The sequence below is a fragment of the Coregonus clupeaformis genome, chromosome 20 (genome assembly GCF_020615455.1).
Source record: "Coregonus clupeaformis isolate EN_2021a chromosome 20, ASM2061545v1, whole genome shotgun sequence".
In the NCBI taxonomy this organism is placed as follows: domain Eukaryota; kingdom Metazoa; phylum Chordata; class Actinopteri; order Salmoniformes; family Salmonidae; genus Coregonus; species Coregonus clupeaformis.
In genome coordinates, this window is record NC_059211.1 from 37,952,191 (window position 1) to 37,975,874 (window position 23,684).

General features: G+C 43.9%; 1 protein-coding gene and 1 long non-coding RNA gene across 3 annotated transcripts in view; both read right to left on the bottom strand.

Annotated features, from left to right (window-relative positions):
• Nucleotides 1–2,396: 2,396 nt before the first annotated feature.
• On the bottom strand, nucleotides 2,397–3,575 carry LOC121532679. Its single transcript, XR_005994362.1, has 3 exons — nucleotides 3,381–3,575; nucleotides 2,728–2,819; nucleotides 2,397–2,525 (listed from the first exon to the last, which is right to left on the bottom strand). It is a non-coding gene; the product is annotated as an uncharacterized LOC121532679 (long non-coding RNA).
• Nucleotides 3,576–10,304: 6,729 nt separating this feature from the next.
• Nucleotides 10,305–23,684, bottom strand: part of fam20b (FAM20B glycosaminoglycan xylosylkinase) — a 28,923-nt gene continuing 15,543 nt past the window's right edge. Inside the window, exons 8-10 of one of the 2 annotated variants that reach the window (XM_041839198.2) lie at nucleotides 12,294–12,353; nucleotides 11,911–12,166; nucleotides 10,305–11,794 (exon numbers count right to left, since the gene is read on the bottom strand). In XM_041839198.2, the coding sequence (XP_041695132.1) occupies nucleotides 11,935–12,166; nucleotides 12,294–12,353 (292 nt within the window). In that variant the 3' untranslated portion in view covers nucleotides 10,305–11,794; nucleotides 11,911–11,934. Of the gene's footprint in view, nucleotides 12,167–12,293; nucleotides 12,354–23,684 lie in introns of both variants that reach the window. The other variant, XM_041839197.2, reaches the window with a different exon arrangement.

Below are 23,684 nucleotides of genomic sequence, written 5' to 3' on the forward strand. Positions count from 1 at the left end.
AATTTGTACAAATTACGAAAAACATAATTCCACTTTTACATTATGGGGTATTGTGTGTAGGCCAGTGACAAACAATCTAATTTTAATCTATTTGAAATTCAGGCTGTAACACAACAAAATGTGGAAAAAGTAAAGGGGTGTGAATACTTTCTGAAGGAACTGAAGGACAATGGGTTGAGTCTTGCAATGCGAACCGATTGGCGATGGCCCGTACAAATCGCATCCAGATCATCTCCACTACTGTGGGATGTATCCGCCAGTCTGAAGGAAGAGGGCCTCGTTTGGAGAGAAGGTCTGCTGCCTGATTCTCCACCCCTGGCAGGTGTATTGCTTTGAGGGATGTAAGGTGTCTGTTTGACAAAAGCAGTAGCTCCCTTGCTACCTGGTGCAGTGCCATTGACCTCAGTCCGCCCTGGCAGTTGATGTGTGCAACCACAGTTGTGTTGTCTGTCCATATCAGAACATGTTGTCCTCTCAGTACTGGGAGGAAGTGCCGGAGTGCAAGGTGAACTACCTTGAGCTCCAGTACGTTGATGTGAGCCGTTGACAACGGTGCTGACCATACACCATAAGCCTCTGACTGGTTCAAGACTGCTCCCCATCCCTGTAGGGAGGCGTCTGTGGTCAAAGTCACCCGGTTGTGAACTGCAACTAGGAGAACTCCACTGGGAGTTTGAAGTGCTAGGCGCCACCATTGTATTGAGGCACTGAAGCTCCATCTGTGCTTCTCTGTCTTCCTTAGACACTTGGAGGAGGTGGGCCACTGCTGGGCCAAATGTCTGGCCAAGTGATATGGGTATACCTAGAGTGGAACCTTCTCTTTGTCAGGGTGCTTGGACTGCACCAACCATAGGTGGCACCGAGCAACACAGTGTTGCCAAAGATTTTCCAACCATCTGAGCATTGTCCTGAAGGCATTGGATGAGCAGGTCTGTAACTGTAGACAGTTCCTTCTCAGCATCATAGAGGCGATCCTGCAGCTCCTTCTTATAGAAGGCCAGTATCCCTGCTGAATTGCTAAGCCTAGCGGCTGAAACAGTGCTATCATGTGTCCTGCGTAGGAAGCGATCCGATGCTCTGCATCGTTTGTTAGGCAGCTCTTGGTCTGAACTGTGATGGAGAGAAGCAGGCAGAACAAGCAAAGCAAATTATTTGTCCATACGGGGTAAATGGTCAAAACCATTCTCATCTGCACCATGAACTGTAGCTAAGCAAGTGCATATGCTTGGCATGGCAGGGGTCCTGTAATTTGGCTTGCTCCAAGTGCATTGGAGCTCAAGCACGAAGTATTTGAACAATGGGATAGATGTCTCAGTCTTCCCACCTGAGGCTGGGAGTTGTTTTTCAAACTGTTGACATGGGTGGAACGACATCCTGTGTACAGCACTAAAGCAGTGTGCAAAGAACGGATTTTCACATAAGAGAAGTGTGTTCCGTTTCGGTGTGTCTCGGTGTATGCTTCGATTGCCTCGGTATCGGCTTCAGATGCTTAGAGGAAAAGTTATACTTACAGTTGACTTTGACCCATTGTGCTTCGGGGTCGAGACTCCCGCCTAAATAGGTATCAAGGTACGGGCTGGAAACTCCCGCCTATATTAAGCTATCTGACTGGCACAGTCAAGCGTGGACTCTCAGTCTCGGCGTTGGTGGACTTGGTCAAGCGAGGACCGGTAGCCTACAGCACTGCTGAGCTCTGTGATCACAGCAAAACTTCAAGCGATGGATGGGTGATGCAGGCTGGCGTGGCAGTCAAACGGGGACTGGCACGAAACCGCAGGTCAACAAGCGCCAACAACAGGTACAACAAGCTAACTAGCTACAATAGCTACGTGTGGCTAACTTAGCTAGCTAGCTATGAGCTACCTTCTGAGGTAACGGGATAGACCCAAAGCTAACTAGCTAGCTAGCTAACACACAAAGATGGAAATGCCCGACAAAAAGCTATAAAAGTTAGCTAGTATGGGCAGGCACAATAACGAGAGGGGGAGTAGATTAGATTAGGTCGTAGAGCAAAACGGAGAACACCATCGTGCTTGCGAGAGTCTCATCTTTCCATAGAGTGGTCATAACTGTTCGGATGCTACAGACGTTTTTGTGAGAAGACCGATTTTCGGGATGTCTCATAATTTGAAAAACACAGCTGTAGCTCGGCCATCTTCCACCGCAGATGCGGAAGGCTGCCGTAGGCTGATGTGGTGGATTGAGACGCAGACCATGCAAAAAAACAGTTATCTCTAGCTTAAACTGACATATTCTGACGTTTTTTATTTTCTTATGTTACTTAGGTTGATGCATACAGGCTCTGATGACCTCCTAGTAGGGGGTGAATGGTGGGAGCAGGAGCAGCACATTAGGTTTGTGACATGGAGGTGTGGGACCTGGCAAAACAAATTTGTAAAGTGTTTAATTGTGAATTAAAATGAAAACATGGATTTTTACATAACAGAGATTTGTGTGTTCAGTTTCTTATTATGCAGCAAGTTGTCCAAGTCATCCATGGTTCTGTTACTCCGGCAGTTTTGATGCTGATGGGAGAAAAAATAATATCACTGAAATGCACTGAAATCACTTAGCGCAAGTGTCAATGGCCTTTCCAAACCAAGTTTTCATAGTATTGATTCTAACGCAATGTAATTGTATATTAATTTCTCAAGTTTCATCAAGAAAAGGTAAAATAATTGTAACAAGTGTAATGTCTGCCATTCTGTATGAACAAAAGATTCCTACCAAGCCCTTTGCACTGATGTTCCTTGAGAAACTCTTGCTTGGTTGGTAGTGGGATAGGAGGGACGAGTCCGAGTCTTTGGGGGTTGTTGTCACTGTGGGAAAACATCAAACTAATTGTTACTTCAATAGTACACGGTACAACGCAATGTCATATTCCCGTATACACCCCACTGTATCCTGTACATATGCCAAATAAACGTTGATTTTGATAACATAATATGGATGGAATATGAGCAAATTATAATGAGAACGTATGCACCATTTATTAATTCAACCATCAATGCTCTGTTGACTACAGCTAAATGTAGAGATACTACCACCAAATAAGTCAGTGTCACAACAGTGTCCTTTAGATACATAGGATGTGCTGTAACCAGTGTAACATGTGTCATGCTAATGTACCATCTTATGACTTGATGGCCCATAGTCCACCAATATGTCATGCAGATGAGACATTGTTTACTTGACTGACCACGCTGGATATTCATTCAGTCGTTCTGGTGGGAAGTTCACACTAGGTAGGAATCAATGCTGTACATAAGCAGGAAGTATGTGATGTACAGGGCAAACATAGCTAACTATTTTGGTCGATTACCAACAAAATAATTATTGAATTACTAAGCATAACAGAAAATACATACAGCATTTCTTACCTTTCTTTCAGTGTTGACCATAACTTGTATAGCCTCAGGTTTCCTTGAAATCTCCACAAGTATCTCCCTGAGAAATACATGTTTGTGTGATGTTACTGTACCGCATTTTGTAGCTAGATGCATTTCTTGGGGTCACTAAATTAGCATTATCATCTAAAAACAAAACAGACTATCACATCAACAATCTGCATAGCTCCAAGTGACTTTCACTTCCTCTCCAGCTCCGGGGCACCAGGGTCATTCGAGTAGGCGAGATTAGCGCAAAGACACACCTTCCCCAGAAGACCAAGCGGCTCAGGGCTCAACCCCCTTGTTTCCGTTCAAAGTAAAAAATACTAAGCAAGAAGTGGGGCAGCATTGGGTCGCCCACAACCCGCTGATTCCTGCTTTAAAGGGGCATTCAGCATGTGAAACAATAACAAAGCGTTTCCCCACCCCTGTTTCGGTAAAAATCTGAGGGATGGGGCTGGAGAAATGTAACCACTCTCAAATTCATAGACAGAGCTATGGATGCAAATTATAGTTTTAATGATGCTTTGAGGCTATATAGTGTTTGTTTACATTTACTTTGTTTACAAACATTGGAGTAAAACAAGCATATATGTTGGGTTCTGATGGGTTACGACAGTTGAGCTAAGCTCATGAGGCATTAATGAGTTATATTCTTCAAGAATCAATGGGTACATATCATTAACCCCAAAATCGATGTAGCAACTGCAGATTTCCCCTTTAAAGGTCAATGGTTGTGAAAAAGTGACTACTGGCCAGTTTGCATTTATACCAGGGTCCCGGAGAGCTGCATGGGTGCAGGCTTTTGTTCCAGCCCAACACTAACACAACTGATTCAGATCATTCAGACAACTATGTTTTTGAAGGAACCAACCAGAACTGTGAAAACAGTTGGACCCACATGTAGAAAAGACAATGTGAAATAATCCACTGGTTAGCCATAGTTAGACTGGCTGACCATTAGGAGAGCTGAGGCCTTTTTCAGTAAAAAGTAACATTTTACTTCGATCTATTAATCTATAGGTTCTACTAAATAACTATCCACAGACTGTCAGTTTCATTGATTAAGCATAAACTGTAGCATGGCTACTTGCTGTTCTTTTTATAGCTACTTCAGGAAATAACAGTGCAGTACCAGAGTTAACATAGACCTGTACAGCATTTCCTGAAAGAGTGAACACTGCATGGTTTTGTGTTAGTGTTTACACAAGTTATATCAGTTTCAGAGATTTGACACACATACAGAAAGATATAAAAGCAGTTTTTATAGTGACAGACACGTAAGGTCATTATGTTCTAAATATCACACACTCACACTTCTAAAGGTTTTAAAACACAAACACACACTTATGTTTTTTTTTTTAGAACAGCCGTTGATTTTTCCTTTCTGTTGAAGCTGGGAAACTCTGCGGTGGGCCGTGCGTCACGATGCGGCCTCTTTTCCACCCAGTATCTCTCTGTGTGTGTGTTTCCATGTAGTCCACCGAACATCTGGTCTATCTTCCTCACCCTCCTCCTCCTCTTCTTATACGGTTGCCCAGGGATGTGTTTTTGTAAGGGTCCAGGTGTGTCATTTCTATGTCCTTTTTTTTGCTCTCTCGCTGTCTCTCTCTTTTTCCGTTGTGACAGCAACATCACCCTGTCAGAGGCAGCAGGCCCATCTTCACCACACGGGTCAGCTGACATCCTGACATACCACACTACCTGTTTATGTGTGTGTGTGTTCTAAGGCCTTAACCTTAAATAAAACCTGTCTCCCATCCAGGGCCGGCTCCAGCCATAAGCAGCAGTTTAGGGCCCCAGGCCGCTAGGGGGTCCCCGAACCCACCCACATAAAAAATAAATAAAAAATTGGAACTCAGTCAGGGTCTCAACTTATAGTTGAGCCAGCAATCTAAACTTGTAGTAATCATGGCCGAATACCAATCGCGTGCCCAGGGGCCCTGACCTCCAGGGGGCCCCCATTGATTTTGTTAGTCACTCTGACTCAGATATCATTAACAGTGCATAAGTGATGGCAAAATTTGTAGAATTGCAGGAAATTAGCTTTAAACTGCAAAGATTTCTCTACACCCCATGGCAAAATGGGTAGAATTTAAGGGCAACCAAATCTCGCTTAGGGCCCCCAAAAGGCTAGGGCCAGCCCTGCTCCCATCCAGGCACTAACCAAGCCCGCACCTGCTTAGCTTAGCTTCAGTAGAAAGCCAGTCTTCTACGGCTTCTATCTTACCCTCAGTCCAGACTGAGTCACTGTTTTCACTCTGATCTAACCAGTCTATCAGAGGAATGCATTTACTGTGTTATAGTTTAATCATCATGATTATATCTCCAAATAATGAATGACAGGACTCCAACCAGGTTGATCATTAAAAAAATGACTGCAGTGAGCTGAGCCGGTCTAAGGTGTGTCTGAGTCTGTTTTCCAAGCCCTCTGATAATAGTGTGCTTACACAGAGAGAGCTGAGCTGGCCAGTTACATGGTTTCGGTCCTCATTTACTGTTCCCAGCAATCACACATGGGCACCCACCCACTGACTTGTGTGTGTGTGTGTGTGTGTGTGTGTGTGTGTATGCACGTGGTTGGGTGTGCATGCAAGTAATGATGGAGTGTCGTTTCTCTTTGCTTTTTTGAGCTGTTCTTGCCATAATATGGACTTGATCTTTTACCAAATAGGGCTATCTTCTGTATACCCCCCCTACCTTGTCACAACACAAGTGACTGGCTCAACCGCATTAACTTTTATGAAGGCACACCTGTTAATTGAAATGCATTCCAGGTGACTACCTCATGAAGCTGGTTGAGAGAATGCCAAGAGTGTGCAAAGCTGTCATCAAGGCAAAGGGTGGCTATTTGAAGAATTTCAAATATAAATTATATTTTCATTTAACTACATGATTCCATATGTGTTATTTCATAGTTTTGATGTCTTCACTATTATTCTACAATGTAAAAAATAGTAAAAATAAAGAAAAACCCTTGAATGAGTAGGTGTTTCCAAAGTTTTGACTGGTACTGTATGTGTGTGGTGGTGGTGTGTGTGTGTGCATGTGCATGCATGTATGCATGTGAAGGTCAGTAAATACCTTTATAAATGTATATACGGTCTCTGGTAAATACCCCTCCCACCCACAGAGCAGTAGCTTCCATTAGGGGCTGTACAGCAATTGTAGTTGTGATATTTTTTATCAGGATGGGACGTGGTGACAGATGAATCACTCTCACACACTCCCGTACCATGATGCTTTCTCTCTCTTCTCCCATCTCTTATAAAAATGTTTCCCCTATTTCTGAACCAGTGATGCTGATTTACAGTCAGTGAATTAAGCATCAAAAAACAGTTTGAGAGATCTGATTCCAGTTAGCTGGTTGATATAGGTCAGAGAGACAGAGATTGGTACTGCATGTCTGGAAATGCTCCATCAAACAACTATTCTCTTGAAATCCCCCAGGTGGTAAAAATATTGCACATTTTTCCAGATTACATTTTACTTCTGAGGTCCCATATACAGACTAGGGTAGAACAAAATGCATTGACTGTCCACATTCAAGGTACAACACATTCAGAACAGTTGGACACAACAAATCTTCAGGTCTCAGGCAAGGTTACTCATCATCATCCCACTAGCATCCAGTAGTTCACTGAACCACCTAGAGTAACAACCACCTAGTGCATAAAAGTATACAGTGGAGTGAACTTTGGGATGTAGGGTAGAGTTGTGTGTTAGTGCGGGAGGAGATCACACAGAAAAACCCGACCCCCACAGTCATAAAACAGACATGGAGACATATCACAGGGATAAACTTATTTGGAAGAGCCCACCTAGTGTGTACTGTATCCCCCATACATCCCCCCATCTGATATCGGTGTGTGTGACATGTTTTTGCTGTCGCTGACTCATAATGAACCTGCGAAGGTGCATCAAAACAGCGCGATGCGGGGAGCGGAGGGAGAGAAAGAACATGAAACCAAGCATCTCTGTAAACACGATTCCATGAAAGTGCGTGTGTGTCTGCGCGTGCTTGTGTTATTTTGGCTGGTATAAGTGGAAATGATGGGTGGATACAGCTCAGTGCTGGATCTGTTCCACATACAGTCACACATGGGGAGACTCCCTAGGACTGTATGTGCATGGTCCTCCCACCCTGATACTGGGAGACCAGGCCTGACTCTGGGTATGAGTGGGCTGTTATCACACATATCAATGGTGTGTGCGCCATCTTCCCCCCAGTGATGGGGAGAAGGCCCATTCTCCAGCGGTGTTGTCCAGGGGACTCCCCCTTGTATCTGACAGCTGAAGTTAAGCTCTAACACGTAAAGTGAGGTTTTTACAGTTAGCTCAACAAGGATTGACTTACCAGTAACAGACCCCCTTTGTCACATTATTAATAAACATGGACTGTACAGTGGGGAAAAAAAGTATTTAGTCAGCCACCAATTGTGGCTTCAGAAAATCACATTGTAGGATTTTTTATGAATTTATTTGCAAATTATGGTGGAAAATAAGTATTTGGTCAATAACAAAAGTTTCTCAATACTTTGTTATATACCCTTTGTTGGCAATGACACAGGTCAAACGTTTTCTGTAAGTCTTCACAAGGTTTTCACACACTGTTGCTGGTATTTTGGCCCATTCCTCCATGCAGATCTCCTCTAAAGCAGTGATGTTTTGGGGCTGTCGCTGGGCAACACGGACTTTCAACTCCCTCCAAAGATTTTCTATGGGGTTGAGATCTGGAGACTGGCTAGGCCACTCCAGGACCTTGAAATGCTTCTTGCGAAGCCACTCCTTCGTTGCCCGGCGGTGTGTTTGGGATCATTGTCATGCTGAAAGACCCAGCCACGTTTTGTCTTCAATGTCCTTGCTGATGGAATGAGGTTTTCACTCAAAATCTCACGATACATGGCCCCATTCATTCTTTCCTTTACACGGATCAATCGTCCTGGTCCCTTTGCAGAAAAACAGCCCCAAAGCATGATGTTTCCACCCCCATGCTTCACAGTAGGTATGGTGTTCTTTGGCTGCAAATCAGCATTCTTTGTCCTCCAAACACGACGAGTTGAGTTTTTACCAAAAAGTTATATTTTGGTTTCATCTGACCATATGACATTCTCCCAATCCTCTTCTGGATCATCCAAATGCACTCTAGCAAACTTCAGACGGGCCTGGACATGTACTGGCTTAAGCAGGGGGACACGTCTTGCACTGCAGGATTTGAGTCCCTGGCGGCGTAGTGTGTTACTGATGGTAGGCTTTGTTACTTTGGTCCCAGCTCTCTGCAGGTCATTCACTAGGTCCCCCCGTGTGGTTCTGGGATTTTTGCTCACCGTTCTTGTGATCATTTTGACACCACGGGGTGAGATCTTGCGTGGAGCCCCAGATCGAGGGAGATTATCAGTGGTCTTGTATGTCTTCCATTTCCTAATAATTGCTCCCACTGTTGATTTCTTCAAACCAAGCTGCTTACCTATTGCAGATTCAGTCTTCCCAGCCTGGTGCAGGTCTACAACTTTGTTTCTGGTGTCCTTTGACAGCTCTTTGGTCTTGGCCATAGTGGAGTTTGGAGTGTGACTGTTTGAGGTTGTGGACAGGTGTCTTTTATATAAGATAACAAGTTCAAACAGGTGCCATTAATAAAGGTAACGAGTGGAGGACAGAGGAGCCTCTTAAAGAAGAAGTTACAGGTCTGTGAGAGCCAGAAATCTTGCTTGTTTGTAGGTGACCAAATACTTATTTTCCACCATAATTTGCAAATAAATTCATTAAAAATCCTACAATGTGATTTTCTGGAAAAAGAATTCTCAATTTGTCTGTCATAGTTGACGTGTACCTATGATGAAAATTACAGGCCTCTCTCATCTTTTTAAGGGGGAGAACTTGCACAATTGGTGGCTGACTAAATACTTTTTTTCCCCACTGTATCTGTATAAATGCCATCATTAAAGGGTTAACACCCAACAACTTCCAGCAGACACAAGCAATATTCAGGCCAGCCAGTCACAGGAGGAACTTCCAGAGTTGTCTGATTATAAATGATATGACATCATTTGAGGCTACCACCACCACCACTCATCTGACACACAGCCTTTCATAGTGTTTTCTTTCCTCTAGCCATACATCTGTGATTAGAAATGTATCTCTCGCTTTTAATCTGTTAACACCAGGCTATGCCACAGATGACCTCAGGCCATTTGTGCAAGATAGAAGAGAGAGAGAGAGAAGTGGTGGCATCGGTTGTCCCGTCTGGTATGTCTGTCTCTAGAGGTCTCTCCTGCAGTGATCTGGCTCCCTCTAAAGGGAGGAACAGTAAAAATTATAAGTTGTTGCAAATAGAGTAACAGTTGATAGTTTGAGCATCTTTAGACCCTCTATATAGGAGCATCTATACGAAAGCATGTACAGATGTAAGCTCTTAATTTGACCAGTAGAATTGGGCTCAAACTATTAATGCAGGTTGTCAGTGAATTTATGTAAATCATGAATCTCATCTGCATTTCCTGCAGTGCAGGAAAATTCTCAGAAACAAAAGTGTGATAATGAATATCTGTATAAACCACCTATACAAGAAAAGCCAACTGAATAGGAGCCATTACTTGTTTTTGTTTTTATACAGAACACTGAAATACAGAATATTTAAATAGATAATTTATGTTGAAAACATTACACACCTATATAGCCCCAAACTTCCCATTTTCCCCTCCCTGTCCCAAATTCACTCTTTAACGTCAATAGCATACTCAACTACAGTATGGCACCCCCTACACCAGGTATAGAGAACTAGATTCAGCAACGGGACAATTTGTGTTGGGGCAGATGGTCGGGGGGAGGGGGACAAAATAATGAACACTGCAAATTCACCACAACTAAGCCCAAAAAGAGATTGTATTTGAAAATAACAATAATTTCATACCTTGATTACATTGAGACTTGATAACATCTCTTTTTATTTGTGGGAATATTTGGGAACAGATTTCCTAAATTACACATTTTTTGCAGGATTCCTGGTGATTTTACAGTCTTTTTTGACCAAACCTGATTGCGGGCCGTTTTTTGGGTGACCGACCCCTGCCCTACACTCATGCGCGCGCGCACACACACACCATCCAAACATGACACTAAATTAGGTTTCTTTAATAATACAATTATCATAATTATACTCTCTCAGTAATGCTATTCAACAGTTAGTTCAGTACGTACACACTCAAAGGATACCCTATTCCCAGAATAATGTACTAGTCTTGACCAAAGCCCTACAGTACCTTATAGGCCAGTTTCTTGGACCCAGATAAAGTATAATCCTTGACTAAAAAAGCATGCTTAGCCAAGAATCTCTATTGAAAGTGCTTTTAATTCATTAATAGGAATAAGGTATGAGAAACTGGGGCCAAAACCAATATATGTCGAATAGAGCACCATTCGAGACACATCCATAGTCAGATGGCAGAATCTGAAATGGCACCCAATTCCCTCCCTATACAGTGCACTAATTTTGGCTAGAGCCTTATGCACTATATAGGGAATAGGGTGCCATTTCGGACAGAGACACATCTGTTTGTCAGTCACAATCACAGACTGACCAAAAAATCCCCCTTGCTGCCCCCCTATGGTCATTTAGCCAGTCTCTCTCTCCACTGTCTGTCCAGTGGATTTCACTGGGAGTGTTGTTTCCACATGGAGCGGGGTGTTATGGCCGTGTGAGCGACCCCTGCTATCCTGAGTGTCGCTGGGTTGAGTGCTATGGCTTTGGTTCCCTCGTTAATACTGGACGAGAGAGGGAGAGGGTTTGGCACGATGTGTGTGTGTGTGTGTGTGTTTGCGTGTGTGTGGAAGGCAGAGGAGAGACATTGGAAATACAGATATGGATCCCATTAGGTTCAAGTGTTCTAGTGTGGAGGGAAACAGTTTGTAGAGGACACCACTTCCTGCTGCTGGGGTGATTTCCTGTCCCATTCTGGGAGGCCGTGAGAGGAGGAGGGGGAGTGTGGGAGGGGCTTTATCATCCAGCTCCTCCTAGCATGGCAAAAACCCTCCCTCTCTCTCAGAGTGAGACAGCTTCTCCTTTCCCTCCTCCCTCTATCTATCCCTCTCTCTTGTCCTCCTCTAGGGATGGGACAGGTCTCTCTCCTCCATCCCTCTTTCTCCTGTCCTCCTCTAGGGATGGGACAGGTCTCTCTCCTCCATACCTCTTTCTCCTGTCCTCTTCTAGGGATGGGACAGGTCTCTCTCCGCTCCTCCATCCCTCTCTTTCTCCTGTCCTCCTCTAGGGATGGGACAGGTCTCTCTCCGCTCCTCCATCCCTCTCTTTCTCCTGTCCTCTTCTAGGGATGGGACAGGTCTCTCTCCGCTCCTCCATCCCTCCCTTTCTCCTGTCCTCTTCTAGGGATGGGACAGGTCTCTCTCCTCTCCTCCATACCTCTCTTTCTCCTGTCCTCTTCTAGGGATGGGACAGGTCTCTCTCCGCTCCTCCATCCCTCTCTTTCTCCTGTCCTCTTCTAGGGATGGGACAGGTCTCTCTCCTCTCCTCCATCCCTCTTTCTCCTGTCCTCTAGGGGTGTGGCAGGTTCATGCGGTCCTCTATCAGTGTGTTGTCAGGGCCCTGCGACTCCACACACTGCCGGATGGTTGCTATGACACCAGACAGCCGTCTGTCCAGGGCGGCCAGGTGGGGCTCGGCCAGGACGGGGTTGATGGGGTCAAAGGTCAGGGCCTGTCTCATGGCTGAACTCAGAGCCCCTGCCCTCAGCAGGTTCAACCTGTTCCACGTAGACAAACGCACCCTGACAGATGGAGGGAGAGAGAGATGTAAGAATGTAAAACAGCTCATAAATACACTGCAGAAAGGAGAAATGGGTTGTGATTCCTGACAGAAACATTAGTATTTTCAGTGTGTGTGTGTAAACTCACATGCAACATTGATACAGAGGGGCCAAAATGCTTCTTTCATCCAGAGCTGCATTCCCAAAACTACAAACAAGAAAACAACATAGTAAGATTGGTTAGACACTAGGGATGTGCATCTCTCCCTTTCAAGACGATTCAATATGTATCTAGATACATGGGCTCCGATACAATACATTTTGGTTTGAAATGATTAGTTGAGATTCGGTTTGATTAGAGGAACGAATCGATGCGATTCAGTTCGACGCAATATGATTCGATGCATTTGTTGCATAAACATATTAATTTACCATTCTAAATTAAAATTAGCTGCTGATGGACCTTATGAGCTGGGACTCTCTGAGCTGGACTTTGTGTGTGTGTGTGTGTGTGTGTGTGTGTGTAAATGATGTATATGTCTGTTATTTGTAGGCACCTAAGCTGAGACATAAGGGAAACTGGGCATCTACCACCCCACTATCAGTTAGGGGGGACAAAGCTTTTTGTCCCCCCCCCCCCACCCATTTTCTATGTGAAATCACCATCACCCACTAATTAATTGTTACTTATTTTTTTTTGCAGATTAAATGTGTTAGAGCTAGTAATGCATCAATATTTATCTTTAACAATTAGCTATGACATAGCCAATGAATATATAGCACAACTTTGGATTTCACCCCAGTCTCATAATCTAATGGTAGACTGTTTGGATGTTTTGACTCAGAGTGAGCTTTTCTTCTCCCGCTTCGACCATGCAGTGCGGGTAGCAAAAGTGATTGCTATACTCGTTATGAAATTATCAACTTAACCAGTGCTTAAATTTGTAAATCGGGAGGTGCCGGAACAAAAAATGGGCACGAGAGGGGGGTGACCTTGGGAGCTCTGATGTACCGGAACACATCAAAATAAAAAGTTATAATAAAGCATTGTATGCATATCATCGCATTTGCGTAGTGGCATAGAGCAGTAGAGTAGTGGCCTTACAGAAGTTGCACACACGGGGGAAAATGTTAGGCTTTTTATAAACCAATTTCATGCATTTTACATGACTGGAGACTTTGGCAGAATCTTTAATACCACACAAATGATCAAAATGACACTGACAAACTGAGATCAATAAAAATGACCTTGTCTTGAATCCATCAATATCCTAGGCCTAGGTGTGTGGAGACACATATTGCAGGCTACATTATGAGGAAATTATAGTCCTAAAAATGCTTTCCAGTTTCACTGACTCCCCAAATGATACGCAGCTCACTCGCCGGTGATGCCAAAAGCCTCTCTGTCTTGTCTTACTTTGTAAAACAATATTTGGAAGTTGATCAAATATTTTGGTAGCCTACAGAAGATAGATTAGATTCTTCTCTTTTCAGCAGGAGCCATTTGCTTTCCAACCTGTGTTTTCCCACGATTGTATTTGAAATATTGGGAAAAGCCTGTTTTGTCTGCATGCTGTTCACTGAAAGATTTGCTGCACGTTACCGACTGTAGGCTAGGTTGGTAGGCTATGCCTTGTTATTGGGTTACACACAAGCCACAACTAGGCTATTTTTAAAAATAAGCTATTGATCCTCTGTGGTTAAATTATAGACATTTTAATGGTTTAGTAGGCTATTTCGGAATTATTTCATTTCTTTATGAACAGACAGCAGTAATTCTATAACTTTGGCAAATTTATTTAAATTGATCAGGTGTGCTGCAGTTCCTCCAGAACCTGTGCGGCTATGATTCTAAACCCTTTTTCAGGACCCTGTCTTTCAAAGATAATTAGTGAAAATCCAAATAACTTCACAGATCTTCATTGTAAAGGGTTTAAACACTGTTTCCCATGCTTTTTCAATGAACCATAAACAATTAATTAACATGCACCTGTGGAACGGTCATTAAGACACTAATAGCTTACAGACGGTAGGCAATTAAAGGTCACAGTTATGAAAACTTAGGACACTAAAGAGGCCTTTCTACGGACTCTGAAAAACATCAAAAGAAAGATGCCCAGGGTCCCTGCTCATCTGCGTGAACGTGCCTTAGGCATGCTGTAAGGAGGCATGAGGACTGCAGATGTGGGCAGGGCAATAAATTGCAATGTCCGTACTGTGAGACGCCTAAGACAGCGCTACAGGGAGACAGGACGAACAGCTGATCGTCCTCGCAGTGGCAGACCACGTGTAACAACACCTGCACAGGATCGGTACATCCGAACATCACACCTGCGGGACAGGTACAGGAGGGCAACAACAACTGCCCGAGTTACACCAGGAAAGCACAAACCCTCCATCAGTGCTCAGACTGTCCGCAATAGGCTCAGAGAGGCTGGACTGAGGGCTTGTTGTAAGGCAGGTCCTCACCAGACATCACCGGCAACAACGTCGCCTATGGGCACAAACCCACCGTCGCTGGACAAGACAGGACTGGCAAAAATTGCTCTTCACTGACAAGTCGCGGTTTTGTCTCACCAGGGGTGATGGTCAGATTCGCATTTATCGTCGAAGGAATGAGCGTTACACTGAGGCCTGTACTCTGGAGCGGGATCGATTTAGAGGTGGAGGGTCCGTCATGGCCTGGGGCGGTGTGTCACAGCATCATCGGACTGAGCTTGTTGTCATTGCAGGCAATCTCAACGCTGTGTGTTACAGGGAAGACATCCTCCTCCCTCATGTGGTGACCCTCCAGCATGACAACGCCACCAGCCATACTGCTCGTTCTGTGTGTGATTTCCTGCAAGACAGGAATGTCAGTGTTCTGCCATGGCCAGCGAAGAGCCCGGATCTCAATCCCATTGAGCACGTCTGGGACCTGTTGGATCGGAGGGTGAAGGCTAGGGCTATTCCCCCCAGAAATGTCCGGGAACTTGCAGGTGCCTTGGTGGAAGAGTGGGGTAACATCTCACAGCAAGAACTGGCAAATCTGGTGCAGTCCATGAGGAGGAGATGCACTGCAGTACTTAATGCAGCTGGTGGCCACACCAGATACTGACTGTTACTTTTGATTTTGACCCCCCCCCCCACCCCCCTTGGTTCAGGGACACATTATTCAATTTCTGTTAGTCACATGTCTGTGTAACTTGTTCAGTTTATGTCTCAGTTGTTGAATCTTGTTATGTTCATACAAATATTTACATACAGTTGAAGTCGGAAGTTTACATACACCTTAGCCAAATACATTTAAACTCAGTTTTTCACAATTCCTGACATTTAATCCTAGTAAAAATTCCCACCAGTTAGGATCACCACTTTAAGAATGTGAAATGTCAGAATAATAGTAGAGAGAATTATTTATTTCAGCTTTTATTTCTTTCATCACATTCCCAGTGGGTCAGAATTTTACATACACTCAATTAGTATTTGATAGCATTGCTTTTAAATTGTTTAACTTAGGTCAAACATTTCGGGTAGGCTTCCACAAGCTTCCCACAATAAGTTGGGTGAATTTTGGCCCATTCCTCCTGACAGAGGTGGTGTAACTGAGTCAGGTTTGAAGGCCTCCTTGCTCGCACACGCTTTTTCAGTTCTGCCCACACATTTTCTATAGGATTGAGGTCAGGGCTTTGTGATGGCCACTCCAATACCTTGACTTTGTTGTCCTTAAGCCATTTTGCAACAACTTTGGAAGTATGCTTGGGGTCATTGTCCATTTGGAAGACCCATTTGCGACCAAGCTTTAACTTCCTGACTGATGTCTTGAGATGTTGCTTCAATATATCCACATCATTTTCCTTCCTCATGATTTCATCTATTTTGTGAAGTGCACCAGTCCCTCCTGCAGCAAAACACCCCCACAGCATGATGCTGCCACCCCCGTGCTTCATGGTTGGGATGGTGTTCTTCGGCTTGCAAGCGTCCCCCTTTTTCCTCCAAACATAACGATGGTCATTATGGCCAAACAGTTCTATTTTTGTTTCATCAGACCAGAGGATATTTCTAAAAAAAGTACGATCTTTGTCCCCATGTGCAGTTGTAAAGCGTAGTCTGGCGGTTTTGGAGCAGTGGCTTCTTCCTTGCTGAGTGGGCTTTCAGGTTATGTCGATATAGGACTCGTTTTACTGTGGCTATAGACACTTTTGTACCAGTTTCCTCCAGCATCTTCACAAGGTCCTTTGCTGTTGTTCTGGGATTGATTTGAACTTTTTGCACCAAAGTATGTTCATCTCTAGGAGACAGAACGCATCTCCTTTCTGAGCGGTATGACGGCTGCGTGGTCCCATGGTGTTTATACTTGCATACTATTGTTTGTACAGATGAACATGGTATCTTCAGGCGTTTGGAAATTGCTCCCAAGGATGAACCAGACTTGTGGAGGTCCCCAAAAAAATTCTGAGGTCTTGGCTGATTTCTTTTGATTTTCCCATGATATAAAGCAAAGAGGCCCTGAGTTTGAAGGTAGGCCTTGAAATATTTCCACAGGTACACCTCCAATTGACTCAAATTATGTCAATTAGCCTATCAGAAGCTTCTAAAGCCATGACATCATTTTATGGAATTTTCCAAGCTGTTTAAAAGGCACAATCAACTTAGTGTAAACTTCTGACCCACTGGAATTGTGATACATTGAATTGTAAACTTCCGACTTCAACTGTATGTTATGTTAGCTGGAAAAAAACGCAGTTGACAGTGAGAGGACGTTTCCTTTTTTGCTGAGTTTATAAGGAAATAAATTATGAAGTGCAACGCTGGAGAGATGAGAGTTGCAGGCTCATGTCGATCAGAGCAGAGAGAGGTTATAGAAAGTGAAACTCATTCTAGTTCGGTGAGAGATACAGGCACGCTTCACACTGCCACGCTTTGATCTCAAACATAGGTTGCAATGTTGCGCAAGCCATAAACCATATTTTTAGTTGTTGTAATTTCTACCCCCCTTTTTCTCCCCAATTTCGTGAATACAATATTGTCTCATCGCTGCAACTCCCCAACGGGGTCAGGAGAGGCGAAAGTTGAGCCATGCGTCCTCCGAAACATGACCCGCCAAGCCGCGCTTCTTAACACCAGCTCGCTTATCCTGGAAGGCAGCTGCACCAATGTGTCGGAGGAAACACTGTTCAACTGACGACCGAAGTCAGCCTGCAGGTGCACGGCCCGCCACAAGGAGTCGCTAGAGCGCGATGAGCCAAGAAAAGCCCCCCCCGGCCAAACCCTCTCCTAACCCGGACGACACTGGGCCAATTGTGCGCTGCCATATGGGACTCCCGGTCACGGCCGGTTGTGACACAGCCTGGGATTGAACCCCAGGCTGTAGTGACCCCGCAACACATGCGATGTAGTGCCTTAGACTGTGTTGGAGCTTCAGTCTTCTCTCCCGCTGCAATTTCGCTCCGGTAACGCTCAGCCCGAGCTCTGGGCATGGTTTGCCCAACATTTTTCATTTAATTCATCACTGTTCTTTTAATTAGGCTTATTCTGTTGTATTTATTTAGCCTGCCGCACCACTAATGCGTAGAGATGCTTATATGTGTCGACCAAGAAATAAGTCACACAGCTTGTGTAGCCTAATTGATAGCAAGGCAACGAATGAGCCCATGCAGCAGCACCGGAGATGTTTTGATTTCTATATAGGCCATTGTTAAAAAAGAGCAGTGTAAGTTTGTAACAGTGCTACAGTTGCCTATCAACTGTAAAATGTGAGTGCCACAGAGCCAGTTACAACTGAAGTATCTGATCATCAATACATTTGAGATTATTTTTTATTTTTTTAAGTAGCCGCATATAAAATCAGGCAGGTCCTTGTTTAATAGCCTTCGACATGTTGTTGAAATGTTGAAGCTTCTTACGATAGCCTATTTCAAAACCAAATGGCACAGTCACAAAAGTAGATGGGCTCTTTGTTAAATAATCTTGTTAATTCATCCGTGAGGGATTTCCGACTGCTCCACTCGCTCAAATACTCTGCTCCAGCGGTAGCTTAGGCTACTTTTATTCCGGTAAAACAACATTTTCAACAGGACGTTTAATAAAAACGAATAAAGTCTAATATCGCGCAAGCCATTTTACAAACATTTGAACATAAATCCGAGACACTGCATTTAGTATGATATGTTACATTTCGTATGGTATGTATTAATTTCTGGATGTCCATCACCCATTTCCTATGACAAATTGATTACAAATTAGCAAAATGTACAATATGTAACGAATTTGCAAAATGAATGATATGTTATGCATTCTAGAAAGTGGCTAACGTTAGCTGGGTTAGAGTTAAGGTTAGGGTTAAGTTTAGGAGTTAGGTTAAAGGGTTAAGGTTAGGGGAAGTGTTCGCTAAAATAGTTAGCATGTTAGCTAACCCTTCCCCTAACCCTAAGTATACTGAACAATAATATAAAACGCAACAATTTCAAAGATTTTACTGAGCTACAGTTCATATAAGGAAATCAGTCAATTGAAATAAATTCATTAGGCCCTAATCGATGGATTTCACATGACTGGGGATACAGATATGCAACAAAAAATAGTTAGGGGCGTGGATCAGAAAACCAGTCAGCATCTGGTGTGACCACCATTTGCCTCATGCAGTGTGAGAAATCTCCTTTGCATAGAGTTGATCAGGCTGTTGATTGTCGATTTGCGAAGTTGCTGGATATTGGCGGGAACTGGAACACAGTATTGTACACGTCGATTCAGAGCATCCCAAACATGCACAATGGGTAGCATGTCAGGTGAGTATGCAGGCCAGGACATTTTCAGCTTCCAGGAATTGTGTACGGATCCTTGCAACATGGGGCTGTACATTATGCGGAAACATGAGGTGATGGCGGCGGATGAATGGCACGACAATGGGCCTCAGGATCTCGTCACGGTTTTTCTGTGCATTCAAATTGCCATCGATAAAATGCAATTGTGTTCGTTGTCCGTAGCTTATGCCTGCCCATACCATAACCCTACCGCCACAATGGGGCACTCTGTTCACAACGTTGAAATCAGCAAACCGCTCACCCACACTACCCCATACACATGGTCTGTGGTTGTGAGGCCGGTTGGACATACTCACAAATTCCATAAAAAAACGTTGGAGGCCGCTTATGGTACAGAAATTAACATTAAATTATCTGGCAACAGCTGTGGTGGACATTACTGCAGTCAGCATACCAATTGCATGCTCCCTCAAAATTTCAGACATCTGTGGCATTGTGTTGTGTGACAAAACTGCACATTTTAGAGTGGACTTTTATTGCTCTCAGCACAATGTGCACCTGTGTAATGATCATGCTGTTTAATCAGCTTCTTTATATGCGACATCTGTCAGGTGGATGGGTTGCTCACTAACAGGGAAGTATACAAATTATGTGCAAAACATTTGATAGAAATAAGCTTTTAGTGTCTATGGAAAATGTCTGGGATCTTTTATTTCATCTCAAGAAACATGGGACCAACACTTTACATGTTGCATTTATATTTGTGTTCAGTGTTGTTGCAAAGTAGCAAGTAGTTGAAAAGATGCTAATTAGCTAAAATGCTAAAGTTGTCCATGATGAGATTCAAACACGCAACCTTTGGGTTGCTAGACATTCGCGTTATATGCCAACGCACCTTAACGGTGACTCGTTACATCCCTATTAAAGCACCTGCATACATATTGTCATAACACACAGTCTAGGACACACTCAGCTCAGCAGATTAATCAACAGGATCAGTGGGAAAAGAGTAGGGGTGTAATGGTAAACAGTTCGGTCCGCACTGTGAACCCAATGAATATATAAAAAATATATACTGCTCAAAAAAATGGGGGAAAAAAAGGGGAAAAAAAGGGAACACTTAAACAACACAATGTAACTCCAAGTCAATCACACTTCTGTGAAATCAAACTGTCCACTTAGGAAGCAACACTGATTGACAATACATTTCACATGCTGTTGTGCAAATGGAATAGACAACAGGTGGAAATTATAGGCAATTAGCAAGACACCCCCAATAAAGGAGTGGTTCTGCAGGTGGTGACCACAGACCACTTCTCAGTTCCTATGCTTCCTGGCTGATGTTTTGGTCACTTTTGAATGCTGGCGGTGCTTTCACTCTAGTGGTAGCATGAGACGGAGTCTACAACCCACACAAGTGGCTCAGGTAGTGCAGCTCATCCAGGATGGCACATCAATGCGAGCTGTGGCAAGAAGGTTTGCTGTGTCTGTCAGCGTAGTGTCCAGAGCATGGAGGCGCTACCAGGAGACAGGCCAGTACATCAGGAGACGTGGAGGAGGCCGTAGGAGGGCAACAACCCAGCAGCAGGACCGCTACCTCCGCCTTTGTGCAAGGAGGAGCAGGCGGAGCACTGCCAGAGCCCTGCAAAATGACCTCCAGCAGGCCACAAATGTGCATGTGTCTGCTCAAACGGTCAGAAACAGACTCCATGAGGGTGGTATGAGGGCCCGACGTCCACAGGTGGGGGTTGTGCTTACAGCCCAACACCGTGCAGGACGTTTGGCATTTGCCAGAGAACACCAAGATTGGCAAATTCGCCACTGGCGCCCTGTGCTCTTCACAGATGTAAGCAGGTTCACACTGAGCACATGTGACAGACGTGACAGAGTCTGGAGACGCCGTGGAGAACGTTCTGCTGCCTGCAACATCCTCCAGCATGACCGGTTTGGCGGTGGGTCAGTCATGGTGTGGGGTGGCATTTCTTTGGGGGGCCGCACAGCCATTAGGAGGTAGCCTGACTGCCATTAGGTACCGAGATGAGATCCTCAGACCCCTTGTGAGACCATATGCTGATGCGGTTGGTCCTGGGTTCCTCCTAATGCAAGACAATGCTAGACCTCATGTGGCTGGAGTGTGTCAGCAGTTCCTGCAAGAGGAAGGCATTGATGCTATGGACTGGCCCGCCCGTTCCCCAGACCTGAATCCAATTGAGCACATCTGGGACATCATGTCTCGCTCCATCCACCAACGCCACGTTGCTCCACAGACTGTCCAGGAGTTGGCGGATGCTTTAGTCCAGGTCTGGGAGGAGATCCCTCAGGAGACCATCCACCACCTCATCAGGAGCATGCCCAGGCGTTGTAGGGAGGTCATACAGGCACGTGGAGGCCACACACACACACTACTGAGCCTCATTTTGACTTGTTTTAAGGACATTACATCAAAGTTGGATCAGCCTGTAGTGTGGTTTTCCACTTTAATTTTGAGTGTGACTCCAAATCCAGACCTCCATGGGTTGATAAATTTGATTTCCATTGATAATTTTTGTGTGATTTTGTTGTCAGCACATTCAACTATGTAAAGAAAAAAGTATTTAATAAGATTATTTCATTCATTCAGATCTAGGATGTGTTATTTTAGTGTTCCCTTTATTTTTTTGAGCAGTGTATATTAACAAAACAAAAACACTGGGCCTATAGGCTATGCGAACGATGGGGTGTAATGGACCTCAGTTCGGTCTCCTAGTTCTGTACGATGGCGAGTGGTGGGGTCGATAAACCAGAATTGGAGGATCCCCCATCATCGTTTAAATCTCCAGTTTGGGAATATTTTGGCTTCCCAGTAGATTACAATGGCGATGGACAGAGTTGTGGATAAAACATTAACAGTATGTCGCCACGCTTAACGAGAATAGCATATGCAGCTGCCAACACCTCAAATATGTTGACACATTTACGCCGACACCAACCCAGTATACAAGAGCAAGAATGAAACGCAAAGAAACAACACATCGTCTCCCCTCTGCATTCAATCAACCCTTGGCAGCTGATTCTGACCGGGCCTAAGAAATTACACGAGCGATAGGTAAACTATGATTATAATTTGTACAATCTTTGGTTTATAGCCGTGGATATGGCTGAGAATAGGGGGTTTCAGCACCTGGTGAAAGTGCTCGCGCCACATTACCAACTTCCCTCTTGCACCAATTTCAGGAAGACCAATTTTACCTGCTCTATTTGGGCTGTCCCCGACAAAAAATATATATTGGTAGTCCCGTTCTTTCGAGCAATCGATTGGTCAACATGTTTAAACTTATTTTTCCATATATAGACAGACATCTTATGTGTTTGAATTAAACCAACTACATATGCACTGAGCTTGTCTGATGCTTTCAGCACACTGTTTGATTAAATAAACGCAAATGACTCAAGAAAGAGCCTGATGGTCACACTGTGTAAAAAAAAAAGAAAAGACAGCGAGTGCCTGTGTGACTGGCGCACGTTGTCTCGCTCTCCTCCCTACTGCAGGGAAAAGGTACCACAGCACAGCAAGTGTTTATTGCGCTGTCCATGCTGAAGCTGCAACATCATTTCAGCCATTTAGTTTCTTACTTGTTTCTGACTGAAAAGTTCTGTTACCTAAATCCCATACACAAAGACTCCAGTCACCCAAGTCATAGACTGTTCTCTCTGCTACCGCACGGCAAGCGGTACCGGAGCACCAATTCTAGGACCAAAAGGCTCCTTAACAGCTTTTACCCCCAAGCCATAAGACTGATGAAAAATTAATCAAATGGCCACCCGGACTATTTACATTGACGACCCCATCCCCCGCAGTTTGTTTTTACACTGCTGCTACTTGCTGTTTATTATCTATGCATAGTCACTTTACAAATTACCTCGACTAACCTGTACCCCCGCACATTGATTCGGTACTGGTACCCCCTGTATATAGCCTCGTTATTGTTTTGTAATTTTCTTGTGTTACTTTTTGATATATATTTTTTTACTTTCGTTTATTTAGTAAATATTTTCTTAACTCTATTTCTTGAACTGCATTGTTGGTTAAGGGCTTGTAAGTAGGCAATTCATGGTAAGGTCTACTACACCTGTTGTATTCGGCGCATGTGACAAATAAAATTAGATTAGATTTTGTTTAGGAAAACCCTTGCTCTCTTTACGTGAAACATGTAAACATCGCATGCATGTGACCAATAGGGCCTTAACTATAGCCTATCATAATCACATCAATAAATAGGTTATGCGAAATGGATACGGAGGACGTGAAAAAGAAACTTGAGTAGTAAACAGAATGTTTACTACTGGAGAAAAAGGAGGGTATAGGAGCAAGCGTTGCGTGAGTATTTTGTGTGCCAAACAGTTGCTGTCAGATTACAATATTATTTTCTCGGACCATTTGGAACAGTGTAAACAACACTAAATAAATAAGTGTACCAGAGAGTCTGCGCTAATGAAAAAAATTAATATATAAAGTCTTTATTACAGGAGACTAAAAACAGTTGCATGCATTCGTGAATTGCGGTTAATTTATGTTTACGCTAATTATTCAAAGCTCCATTTGTTATTTAATTTTAAAATGAAAATGATTGATTGCATTTCAAAGCATGTATGTCTCGTATACTGTGTGATGGCATGAACAAATGAATGATTGATTGATACAGTAGCTTATATATTGAAATATAGGCCTAAATACTGTAAGTTCCGGTATTAAGACTAAACAGGACGCGCTCTTATACCTACAGCTCGATGGTGGTTATACAAGGCTACTATACAAA